Source organism: Eutrigla gurnardus (genome assembly GCF_963514095.1).
Source record: "Eutrigla gurnardus genome assembly, chromosome: 11".
Lineage (NCBI taxonomy): Eukaryota > Metazoa > Chordata > Actinopteri > Perciformes > Triglidae > Eutrigla > Eutrigla gurnardus.
In genome coordinates this window covers 26,022,978-26,036,384 of record NC_139925.1, presented here as the reverse complement: position 1 = coordinate 26,036,384, position 13,407 = coordinate 26,022,978, and the positions used below count along the sequence as shown (strand labels likewise).

The following is a 13,407-nucleotide window of genomic DNA, read 5'->3' as shown; positions in this document are numbered from 1 at the left end:
GACGGGGCGGGGCTGACAGGGTGGACCTCCTCGTTTGCCTGTTAGGAAACAAAAACAATCCTACTTCTCTCTTGATGTATTATCTCAGTAAACATTGTAAACATGAGTTTATGGTCTCAATCTCTAGTTTCAAGTCTTCTTCAATCCAGCATGATGTTCATTTAGTACATTATGGTCCATTTAGAGTCCACCAGACCAGAAAGCAGGGGATGCTTTAGGGGGCGGGGCTTACCCGCTGATTGACAGGTCGCTTTCCTCTTTGCCGCTCCTGTCGCCGAGCAACCAGTTGCAAAAAAAATAAATAATTAAAATGGAGCCAGAGCTCATGTTTCTTTGTTTTTTATTTTATATCATAATGGAAGATATGCTTCACCCCCAGCATCATCAGGACATGATATATTTCAGGTGAGACACAATCGCCCCATGAAACTGATACTGAAAAACATGGCACTCTACAACTAGCTAAAAGATGGCTGTATTTCTTAAGGAAACGTAAGAAGGCAAAATATACTTTTCCACAGGAGCAATAGAAAGCATCATGACAGGAAACATTACAAACTTTAAATGGTTGTTCACAGCCCAGGGCAGGAGGGATCTATCAACCCCCCCAGCACATTATTGGTAGCGTCTACCAGCATCGGTGATATTGGGGAGATGCCTACGGAGAGCCCAAAGTATATTTAATGCCATCTGGCAAGAGATACAGAGTAGCTGCCATACCATCAGATGTTAGAGCAGCGTCTTTCCTCAGAGACTCCTGAATCCATCCTCCTTCCTCCACCATATAATATTGTTTGTGAATGTGTGTGTGTGTGTGTGTGTGTGTGTACGTACTTTTCTTATGTAGAAATAATTAGACTACAAACTGAATGTTGTTGTGCAATCCCGTTGTACAATGAAAATATAATTGAATCTAGAAAATAAATAAATGACTCCTCTATTCTTCCAGTCAACTTCTTTACAATTAAGTGCAGATTCTTCCTCTTTTCCTCATTGCACTATTGTCTGCAAGGACAGAAACCCCCATCCCATTCATCATATTGATAAAGACATATTTCACCATGAAAGCATTTAGGTTCCATTTTTACCAACAATGTTTTCTTAATAGCTCTAACGCCTTACTCAAATTGTGTGAAATATTGCAGCAACACTTGGCTTTTATAACTTTCATTTCATCAAGTAATCACAATGAAATCAAGAGCTCTCATGCTAGAGGGAAACGTCTGTACGCAGGTCTAATTCCTACTGCTTCAGGTATAATAAGGTTATGGTAACGTAACATTACACCCTGCATCATATGTTGTTCTTATTTGATTGTTTCTGTTAACTTAAACAGCCATATACTGATAAAATAAAATAACATTCAATTATTTATCTCTGTCAAAATGCAGAGAATGTTCACATAATAGTAAAATTAGACAAAAATGTGTACGTTTGATCTTAATCTTAACGTACATACTGGTAACTCAATAATCGCATAATATAGGCTAATTTCTCTGTTTAGCTGTTTAACCTCGATTTCCCAGCTTCATGCCATGTCCTGAATGCATCATAGGAGGTGTCTCATTTCCCAGCTTCATGCCATGTCCTGAATGCATCATAGGACGTGTCTCATTTCCCAGCTTCATGCCATGTCCTGAATGCATCATAGGACGTGTCTCATTTCCCAGCTTCATGCCATGTCCTGAATGCATCATAGGACGTGTCTCATTTCCCAGCTTCATGCCATGTCCTGAATGCATCATAGACGTGTCTCATTTCCCAGCTTCATGCCATGTCCTGAATGCATCATAAGATGTGTCTTATTTCCCAGCTTCATGCCATGTCCTGAATGCATCATAGACGTGTCTCATTTCCCAGCTTCCTCTGCTCTTCCTGCTGCTTCCCGACGCAGAAGTGCGAGCGAACGAAAACAAAATGCGACAGTTTAACTTCACTGATGAGCTGTGATCACTGACAGCGTTATCAACGCTTCTCGGGACATCTATTTAAATGATATATCTCTGTACCCGAGGCGTGTGACGGTGATATCATAGTAACTATGCAGTTCTCTCCCACCAACGGAGATTTCACGTTCGTCTCTTCGACAGAGGCTGAAGGTAAGCTAACGCCACTAGAGCCCACAACTAGCGGGCCTAACGAGAGCTAACCACTGGCCAGGAGTCTTATTTAGTTGTCTTACAGTAGCATCTCACAAGTAACGGTGCATTCAGTCTGAAAGTTAAACTAACGCGTAGACCGAAACTGTCCTCTTCGTCAAAGCCTCTCTTGTTGTTTACGTTGAATGTGCAAGCTACTGATTAGCTTAGCTAACTAACGTCAGCATCGATACGCGTAGTTCAGGAACGTTGCTAATAAACGCCGTTGGTCAAAGTGGGTTTATGTATTTGTGTGACATGCTGATTGTCCAGGTTATAAGGCTGAAGGTTGTACCTGAACGCTACCCTTCAAACCACGGGGCTCTACGACCTAAATATAAGTTGCACCTCTTTTACATCAGTGACTCCACCGACTCGTGTCGTATAAACGACTACAGTTCACACGCCAACGTATATACAAGAACTTAAATAAACCACATTTTTATATATATACAGTATATATATATATATATACACACACACATACATACACACACACACACACACACACACACACACTATATACACACACAGACTGATATGGAGCTAAGATTTGTTGAACAGGTCAATTACAGGAATGACCTCAATTAAATGAAGTTTTTACTTAAATTGTATATTTATAGTATGTGTTCAGACTAGAAGTTCAACGAATGTTTACTTTATTATTGTTTCAGCCTATTATTTCCTAGAGCACTCAGTTAGTCTACAAAACATGAAAACATACTGAAACTATAGATGAGGTTTTGATTTAGCTTTTAGATTAGATATTCAATATTCAAAAATGATTGACTAGTGGATTCAGCTCTAGGTTGATGTTTTTCTATACTAATGTAGGGACTGATACAAAGAAGGGCTGAACTGATGGATTCAGTACATTGAACTTCATGTTTAAATTGGAGCGTTTTTAGCCAAAAACAAGGAAATGTTTTGATGCAGTTTGTCAAAACAACTGTCCACAATAATAGTGGGCTCGTTGGAGATGAGCCAGACCTGCACAGAATCCATCCTCGGTGATGCATGCCGGTTAGTTTTGTGTCTGACTTGATCCCGACTTGCTCTGACGTCATGAACACGTGGGCAACGATGATCTCACGAGATCAAGGCGGCCGCAGTTTTTAGAGCCAGGCGCCACAGTTGATCTCAACCGACTGCAAGCCCCGGGGCATGATGGGAAACGCCTGGCTCTCGCTTCATCTAAGAGTTGATTGGCTCTTAGTTTAGACAACAAACAGCACATTTAGTAGAAAATGCTCATTTCCTGTGTGAGTCTAATATTTAACACTGGCTGCTAGTCTCATGTTGTGCAATAAAAGTTCAGTCTGTTAACAAACATGTCTCATGTCGTTGATTTAAAAAAAAAACCTGCCAGAAACGCACACATTACATATAGTACAATATAACTGTCAAACTTTACTTCTGTGCACTAGATTCTATGATACTACCTCAACAGCAGATACACTACTATACCGTACCATGTTCATACATAAATTCATACATACACTAAAGTATTCTGATTCCCACAGATATTTATGAACAAATATAAATAAATGTGAATGTGGTCACAAACTACAGATCGCGTCTAACAGGATGTAACTTTTTCTATGACTTCCTGTCAAATCTTTGAAGGCCGACTGATGGAAACTGATGGAAACTGTCCGACTGGAGCGCAGCATTTAGGCTCCGCCTCCTGCTGCTCCGCCTGCTCTCGTCTACTTTCCAGGCGAGGAGCAGTTCATCTCCATCTCCAATGTGTTTGTGATATTTTGTCAAACATCCGGGTGCTTTATGAGTGTATTTCCTGTGCCACACCAGTCTTTGCTCAAACACTTTACTCTGCAAACAAATGTTTTCCACAGAGCTCAGCGGCACCATCAGTGCCCCGGACATTAAGCTAAACCTGGGCAGTGAGAGCGGTAAAGATCCATACGCCACCACCTTCCTGAGGCAGCGAGGCTATGGCTGGCTGCTGGAGGTGGAGGAGGATGACAGCGAAGAGAACAAGCCTCTTCTGTGAGTACATGTTGTGTCCGAAAGACGTGACATAGTGATGATGTATTACCAGGACTCGCCTTTCTGACATTATGGCAGAATCGTCTGTCTCAAAGGGGCTATAGATGCATATAACCTATCTCAATCAGTCCTGTTTATGTAGTCCTACTTGTTCCTGTTTCCTCTTTTTTGTTTTTTTGGAAACCTATTTCATCTGTCATCATCTCGGAAGCCTCAGTGCAGAGCTTGTCATTCTAAAATTGTCTCATCTGTGTGAGAAGGGACGAGCTGGACATTGACCTGAAGGACATCTATTACAAGATTCGGTGTGTGCTGATGCCAATGCCATCGCTGGGTTATAACCGGCAGGTGGTCCGTGACAACCCGGACTTCTGGGGTCCTCTAGCTGTGGTGCTACTCTTCTCCATGATCTCCATCTATGGACAGTTCAAGGTGAGCAGCGCACTGTGACACACTGGAGAATCTGAATTTGTGAGTTGAACCAGGTTTACCACACTTTCTGGGAGGTTGCTGCAGATTAAAAAGCTATTAAACAGCAAATTATTTATTATTTACTTTTAATTAATATTACTATCAATAATGTTTCCTTAAAGGAGAAATCCGGTCATTTTTTACCCCATTTCCGTTGTCCTCAGGGTCATCCCGACTTATTAGAAGCAAAAAACCCGACAAAAATTGACGTTGCCTAGCCCGAGATCTGTACCTGCCTGGCAGCCTTCCAGACTCGCTCCAATGCTAACCCATTGGGGCAACTTTTATCTGCTTTCCTGGGCCTCAGAAACCAATTCCAAGACCTATGCAACACAGGTTGGGTCCATACGAGACACCACGGCGCTCGTTTAGCTCAAATAGTGTGGCAAAACGACATAAATATGTGTGTTTTAGCATGAAGTTACTCACCTCAAATCACTCCGTAGACATTAGCAGTAGATAGCCGAGCGCCTGTCGTCCCTCCCAGTCACCGCAGAAACGAAAACGTTTTCCTCGTAGTTTTGATTTTGTATCCATAAAGAAACGACCGAGCAGTGCAGTCTTCCTGTCCGTAATAAATCCATGAAGCTGTTACGTCCATATGTATGACTATGTTACAACATAGCAACGACTGCTTACAGCTAAACAGTAGCCGGGAGCCAAAACAATGCAAGTCTCGCGCAAGTTCCCGTCTCCCGACGTCCTCACTCTGGAGCTGTTTTCAAGCCAATACAGTGACAAACTTCTTTCCATCGAGTAGTGCCGTCATGTCCATATGACAGTGTAACTAGCGCTAGCCTACATAGTAAGATTGCTTAGCCTTTGTGACAGTTGAACCTGCTACAGCCACAACAAATCTCACGCAGTCTCAGTAGGCTAGTTGTGTTGACAGCACGAGTGGGAGTCGCGTGACGCGTGTGCAGACTGCAGTCTCTCATCAACAGAGTGAGATCAAAGTGACCCTCGCGCGACTGTCCAAGATTTTTCACTGTACTGGCTTGAAAACAGCTCCAGAGTGAGGACGTCGGCAGACGGGAACTTGCGCGAGACTTGCATTGTTTTGGCTCCCGGCTACTGTTTAGCTGTAAGCTATCGTTGCTATGTTGTAACATAGTCATACATATGGACGTAACAGCTTCATGGATTTATTACGGACAGGACGACTGCATTGCTCGATCGTTTCTTTATGGATACAAAATCAAAACTACGTGGAAAATGTTTTCGTTTCTGCGGTGAGTGGGAGGGACGACAGGCGCTCGGCTATCTACTGCCAATGTCTACGGAGTGATTTGAGGTGAGTAACTTCATGCTAAAACACACATATTTATTTCGTTTTGCAACACTATTTGAGCTAAACGAGCGCCGTGGTGTCTCGTACGGACCCAACCGGAGGACAACGGAAATGGGGTCAAAAATGACCGGATTTCTCCTTTAAGGCATTACAAACGAGGACACATTCAGAAAAACAAACGCTACCTATTTTAAAATGTTGGTATATAAATATGTTGAGCTGTTATATGGTTGATTATGTGGATGGTATAGTATGGATATCAGTGAATTGTCATGGGAACTTCAATGTGGACACATTATTTTGCAGGTTGTGTCTTGGATCATCACCATCTGGATATTTGGATCACTAACAATCTTCCTGCTGGCTCGTGTTCTCGGTGGTGAGGTAAGCAGCTGACATAGTTATCATAGTCCAGTCGGACCCGACCCGAGCTGGTTCTTATGGAGACCCGTTGTTCTTTTGTGCAGGTTTCCTTCGGCCAAGTTCTTGGAGTGATCGGATATTCCCTTCTTCCTCTCATCGTCATAGCCCCTCTGTTCTTAGTGATCGGAGGGTTTGAGCTGGTTTCTACTCTCATCAAAGTGAGTCAAAGGCCACACAGAACAGTTTGATTTTTCATGTATTCAAGTAACTCCAGTAATCCTTTCAGCCCTATGTGAATATGTCAAATTCAATATGTTTAAACCAAGTTGTGGTTGATCAAACGTGGTTCTCCTCAAAATGGTTAATGACGCCACGGCAGTACAAATGGTCAGGATTTCTGCACATTGTCCTGATTATTGTAGGCCTTTGTTGTTCTTAAAAAAGCAGATCCCAAAAAAAGGGGAGACGTTTGGCAAACACTGATCTACAGTACATAATCAAAGGGTTTTCACCCTTTTGCAATTTATTTTATTAAACAAAGCCCTGAAGTATCACATTGACATAATCATTCTCTTCGTAAAGTCAGTAGTTGGTTGAAGCACCAGCGATTGCAGGTCTTCTTGGAATGTGACGCGCATAACAGGGAGAAGACCCTAAAGCAGGGGTCTCAAACTCGCGGGCCAATTGCGGCCCCTGGAATGATATTTTGCGGCCCCCTACCTGAAATCGAAGCTTGGTGTTGGTGCGGCCCGCACATTTTTTTCTTCACTTTATTTGCGTGAGTCGTTGCCCTGTGCGTTTTGTATTTTTTAACACTTGTGAGCTACCATAGCTCAGACTCGTGACAACAACACAAATTAGCAACATTGGTCACTTGTAACATAATTTTCCGGACTATTGAGCACACCTGAATATAAGCCGCACCCACTTACATTGGTCCTCCTTTTTTGTGGAATACTTGATGTGGCCCAGCTTCAACCAGACTCTACCTTTAGAGGCCCACAGGTTAGTTGAGTTTGAGACCCCTGCTCTAAAGGTCACCCATTAAGTTAACAGGGTGCTTATTTTCTCATAGACTTCTACACAATCAGAGAGGAGTCGCCCCCTGATGGCCATTATGAGGAATGCAGGTTTAAGGCACTTCAGTGTTTGCTCCATGGTTGATCCCAGTCTGTGAGCTCTGCAGGAAGTTCCTTCCACCTTATATAGACAGATGTGTGCCTTTCCAAATCATGACGAATCAATTGAATGTAATAGAGGTGGACTCCACTCAAGGTGTAGAGCAACTCAAAGATGATAAGGAGAAGGTGGAGTTAAATTTAAAGTTTCAGAGAAAAAGGTGTGAATACTTATGTCAGTGTTGTTCTCTCTATTGTTTACATTTGTAAAAATGTCTCAAATCCTGTTAACATTATGGGTGATTGAGTGTAGACTGGATTAATTATTTAGCATTAAGCTGCTACATAATGAAAAGTCGAAAAAAGTGACTGCACAATGTGATTGTGATTTGATATGAGATGATGAATATTGTTGGTAAAATAACAGAATAAGCCACAGCAAGATCAACTAAAATGCCACAATGTCATTTTTTCTTCCTGCTTTTTAAAGTTATGTGCGACTTCTTTCAGATATGTTGAGTAAATGACATAATCCTTCCTTGTCTGTTTGGCCTTTCAGCTGTTCGGAGTCTTCTGGGCTGCTTACAGTGCTGCTTCGCTGCTCGTCGGAGATGAGTTTAAAACGAAGAAGCCCCTCCTCATATATCCCATCTTACTTTTGTATATCTACTTCCTATCACTATACACAGGTGTTTGACTGGATGAATTCAAACTGTGGACCTTTTCATGGACATTGACCCTGGAGCATGGGGGAGGGGATTTTAGAAAAAAATTGTTTATTTCTTTTTTAACGCTATCGAATTCTAGAAGGTGGGGATGTTGGGAATATATATCAATGTATATAGTTTTGTCCCGTATGTCTTTGTTCAATAAAAAGCCTATGCTTTTCAGCTTCAACATCAGGATATAGTCACTCCATATGAATTGAAGGACTTGCTTTTTACTCTTTATTCCAGTGAAGAATGTGGTGCCAAAAGCTTGCTGTGCTTTTCATTTTTCACAGACCTGTTTCCTTAATTTATTGACTTGAGCAGCAGAAGTATTAGGACTGGGGCGTGGATGTAAACCGTTGTCTACTGAATGTGGTGCCTTGTTTTCCTCCCCGGAGTCCTGTTTGTCTGCGTTAAATATAGGAATATCCTCATTTGATCAATGATCACAGTAAATCGGCAGTTCACTTAAATATCTGCTATTTCTTGACTGTTCTTTTCATCATGCACTGTTAATATAGGAAACAGTGGTGTGTATAGAGAGCTGCAGGAGTAAGTGCTAACACACGAATGAAGTCGAGAGGTTTTTGAATGAGTTTTGGTTAGAAGCCTGAAATATAGTTTGTTCTGCAACATAAGATCTGTCAGTGAAAAGCCCTCCTTTGAACTTTAAAGCTTTTATTTGTCTTAATAAAGGCAGTAAGTGACTAAATGATGTCAACACACCAAACACAAGTCATTAGTTCATTATAGTGTATTATTTATACTATTTTTGAGGATATATTTCCTCCTGGGGATTGCTTTTGTCTCAAAGCTTGTAAGGTTTTTAATCCTTTGTTGCCACACAGTTTACCTGCTCACACTGACAATGCTCACATGCTGATGTTTACCAAGTATATAAAATATATGTTTACCATCTGGGTAAGTATCTGAGTCCAAAATCAATATCGCACAACTATACGGTAAATATACAGGACTGCATACTTATCATGGCATCAGTATACCGATTGGTAGTAAGTAGGGGAAAAAATCAACATCTTTTTAATAACATGATACGTTATGTGCCATCAGACATGAGTCATAGTGTAACTTTTGAATTGTTGGCTACTTTTCTTTTTTCCAGCTGAGCTGTCCCTCCTTTGTGCATTGCATTGTGGGAGAATAGAGCCAATCAACAATTCTTTCAATAAAATGCCCATAATTCGTATGCATGCTGTCTGCAGTATAAACTACTTTATTTTGTAGACGTAGGAACCGGCCGGCCCAGCAGTGGCTGACTGGCCGGGCCGGTGCCACTCGAGTCAGCAAAGCTAATGAGCCCGGTGAGAAGGCTGAGCAACTGCCGTCAAACGCCCCGGTGAGAAGCAGCAAATGAAAATGAGCATGTGTGCATTATTATGGGGGACGCACGAATGGTGGACCTGTAGCTGGTGTAACAGAATGGTAATGGGCCGGTCTGGGCCAAAAATGCCAGTGCTGTTTTCTTGTCCCAGTCCACCCCTGCACAAGGATTAATAGCAGCATTATCCAACACCACAAACGCATGTGTCTTAAAAGAAATACATGTTAAAGGTCAAATTGCAAGTGTATTTAGCAGTCTGTAGGTGGCAACCTCCAGTTCTGAAAAGTGAAGCCAAATCTAAAGTGCCTTAAACTTGCATTCTCTCTGCTGGCCATCAGGGGTCGACTCCTCTCTGGTTGTATAGAAGTCTATAGAAAATGGTCCTACTTCTCTCTTGATGTATTATCTCAGTAAACATTGTAAACATGAGTTTATGTTCTCAATCTCTAGTTTCAAGTCTTCTTCAATTCAGCATGATGTTCATTTAGTACATTATGGTCCGTTTAAAGTCCAACAGACCAGTCATTCCCACAGACTGGGGTCGCGACTTGCAGGAGATTTTATTTGAGTCGCCAGACAGTCTTTTATTTAACATTTTTATCTGCAGTACACATTTGAGCCGCATGAGGGAGCCTTAACATTTTTATTGTTCTGATAATTGTAGCCTACTTCTGTTTGTTTTACTGATTAGAGAAACAAACCTGTCACGCCTGTTAACTCCACCTAAATGTATAACTGATGGGAGGAAATGAAAAGAATCGGACATCCTGTTAGTTACGCCTAAATGTATTAATTCAAGCTATTCTTAACTAATGTGTTTTCAATAACACAAATGTGTGATTTAATAAATGTATGTCTCCTCAAAATAATTCAGGGGATCTATTACTACCACTTAATTAAAGGCATGGCTGCAAATTAAAAAATCTAATGTATTGATTTTGATACAACTTTTAAGTTACAACCATTATTTTGATGAGTTGTGTTGACATAATAATGCTGGTAATTACATCAACTTAATATTGTGAGTCAACATTTCATTACTGCTGACTCACAATGGAGGATCAACAGGCAGAGAAAGAAGACCATTCAACTTCCAGTCCAAGAAAAAGAAACAAAAAACAAATGGAAGCGAAGAAGGAAAGTCATCAAGAAGCAAAGTGACCGCCAACGAGGGAAAACTACAGGATCACAACTCGTCATACAGTTGACAGTGTTGGGTTACTAAAGGAACTCTGGGAGATGAAGTCCCAGAGGCTCGCCTGCAGGATCTACCGCCAAAGAGGCTGCGAGAAGCGACGTTTCTCAAATCCTATGGAGTACAACTTAAAGACTTCAAGATGTTCAAAATGAATGTCATTCTGTTGGTCTCCCAAACATCGTGTGTTAAAACGTTTCATACTGTTTAAAGACTGACTATCTGCTGGGGAAACACGTGTGTGCAGTTTTTTTACATTGATCTAAATGTTCTTTATATTGTAATAAAAAAAACTGCAGGATCCAATACAAATGCACAATTGCCTAACAATTTTGTTGTTGAATTAAACAATTTAATGAAAGCTTCATGAATATTAATATTTTAAAAAGCTAAAGTAGTGTACAAAATATAACTGGACCAACTTCATTTTTAAACCATTGTCAACTTAAGAAACTTCTTCATAATTATTGTAATTAAGTGCATAACACTTCTAAATAATGTGGAAAAACTAGTTGGAACAACTTCATTTTATGTGTAATTAACTTAAAAAACATGTTTAATTCTACCAATAATTAAGAAGTTGGTAATTAAAAATACAGTTGATTTCAGAAGAAAATTGAATTCCCCCAACTCAATGTAGTGTGTTCGTTGAATTTAGGTTGTTATAACTTTAAAAGATTAATGGAATTGTTGCGTTAATTTTTGTTGTTGAGCCAAAGCATTTGTTTTTAGAGTGTGGTTTACCTGTTCGTGTTGAGGAATGTTCATTTACACTCAAATTCACTCTTCTCATGATTTATAGATAAGGTCTTTTGTGAGTTGGGTCACTTTGATTTGTGGGTCCCCAGAAAAGAAGTTTGGGAAACATTGAAATAAGCATAAAGCAGCGGATGCTTTAGGGCAGTGTTACTCATTGTGCAGCTCGCAAGCCTCTTGCGGCTCACCAAACCTCAATTTGTGGCTTGCATCAGTGGTAAAATAATAGATATACTGTATGTTAAGTGGGATGACAAATAAGTAAGCAGATATGCTTAGTTGGAGATGGCTTTTGGTGTTTTGCAGTTGAGGTGGCTCTGCTGTGGACTTTTAAGTGTGGCTCTACTGGAAACAACAGTGAGGATCACTGCTTGAGGGCATGGCTACCTTGTGATTGACTGGTCGCTACCACGGCGCACTGGCCTTGCTACCGTCGCTACTGACGCTACCGTCGCTACCGTCGCTACGGTCGCTACGGTCGCTACGGTCGCTACCACTTAACCAATGCAATTAACTAAGCTGTCCAATGGCTTCTGGAATAAAACCAAACTTCCTCCTATTTGTTTTACATGCAGGCAATCTAAAACACATGTCTGATGGAAGAAGATGTGATCATTGATCATCTGATCTTCTAATGTTTGAGGACTTGTTCAGTATTAATGTACTAGGGATGTTTCTGTTTGCGCTCAACAAGGGCAAGCCATGCAATACATTGAAAATGGAAAAGGGCCTCAGTGGTATCCTCTGATAAGACATTATATAACTGGTTGGCATGCATGAGCAAGCAAAACAAAGTTGTGGTCAGTGGTACCAAGAAATGACAATGGGTAAAGGTCTGTATGGCCTAACAGAACCGTAACATTTGTCCAATATTGCTGAGTCTGGTAGGCAAAAAACCTGCTGCATAAACACATTATGGGAGATAATGTAGGGAACAAATATACATGTATACAAACTGACATAGTTCCTCCTGTACAACAGCAGTCACCCTTTTTGGTTTATGTGGAAGCAGATGCCAACTGCTTTCGGCTTCCCAGTGATGTTAGGGGTCATATCGGCGTACCGAAGCCTTCAAGACCTGAGTCTTATCTCTGTGAAAGCCATGATACATGCCTTCCTGTACTCTTGCAGATGGGAGACATTCTCATGTATATTATACATTTGTTGCAGCTATGTCCACAGAGCATCTCCGAGGAGTCATTAAACCAGTTTTGTCGGTATTCGGCCAGAAACTAAAGTAGACAAATTCAAATTTTGGCACTAGATGAAAAGTTAAGGAAGATTTGTAGGATTCATCCTTTTGGGACCCTGAATGACTCTATAGTGTAGAATGAATGCCTCACACCAGGACAACAAAATGCTGTAGTGTAATGCATTCATTAATACCACAGTATGTAACAATAATTAATACGCCACAAGAGGCTCAAAAACAGGCATTGTGAACATATGTATTGGTACAAAAGAATGACGTAGCGTAATTTCGCTCAAGTTATCAGAAATAATCTATTTCATGTCAAATAACAGAATTTAACTTGTGTAAAATCCACCACGGGGCAATGACGGGGATAGCTTCATACAGGGGATAGCTTCATACACACAAATCACAAAGTTCTTTATAAATGTTGAGTTTATTAAACTAATAACTTCCCCATTGACTGTATATAAGAAGTGGACGAGATTCAAATCAGAAATAAAGACGTGACATATAAATACATCCATGTTCAAAATATTGTGTGTTGCAGTTCTAGTAGACAAAACGGGAACACCTTACAGTATAATGCAGTACACATATTGCTGTTAGGGTATAATAATAACATTCAACTCTGTGTTAATGTATGAGGGACTAGATTGTTGTTTTATATAATCAAACTGCATTAACTGTTTACACAACTGCTCGGCACAATAAAACAAACATCGTTACATGTTATTTGTTGCAGAGCTATTATTTTGACGGTCTCCATCCGTTGTTCTCGTCCGCACTTGACGTTCTCGCGGGATGTGGCAGAGATACGC

At 40.8% G+C, this 13,407-nt stretch overlaps 1 protein-coding gene across 1 annotated transcript; it reads left to right on the top strand.

The window, feature by feature from the left end:
• Positions 1-1,853: 1,853 nt before the first annotated feature.
• yipf4 (Yip1 domain family, member 4) lies at positions 1,854-8,293 on the top strand. The gene is made up of 6 exons (XM_084021125.1): positions 1,854-2,099; positions 3,995-4,148; positions 4,409-4,580; positions 6,217-6,294; positions 6,378-6,491; positions 7,951-8,293. Exons 1-6 carry the CDS (start codon positions 2,042-2,044, stop codon positions 8,086-8,088), a joined length of 714 nt encoding a protein of 237 aa, XP_083877251.1. The 5' UTR covers positions 1,854-2,041; the 3' UTR covers positions 8,089-8,293.
• Positions 8,294-13,407: the final 5,114 nt, after the last annotated feature.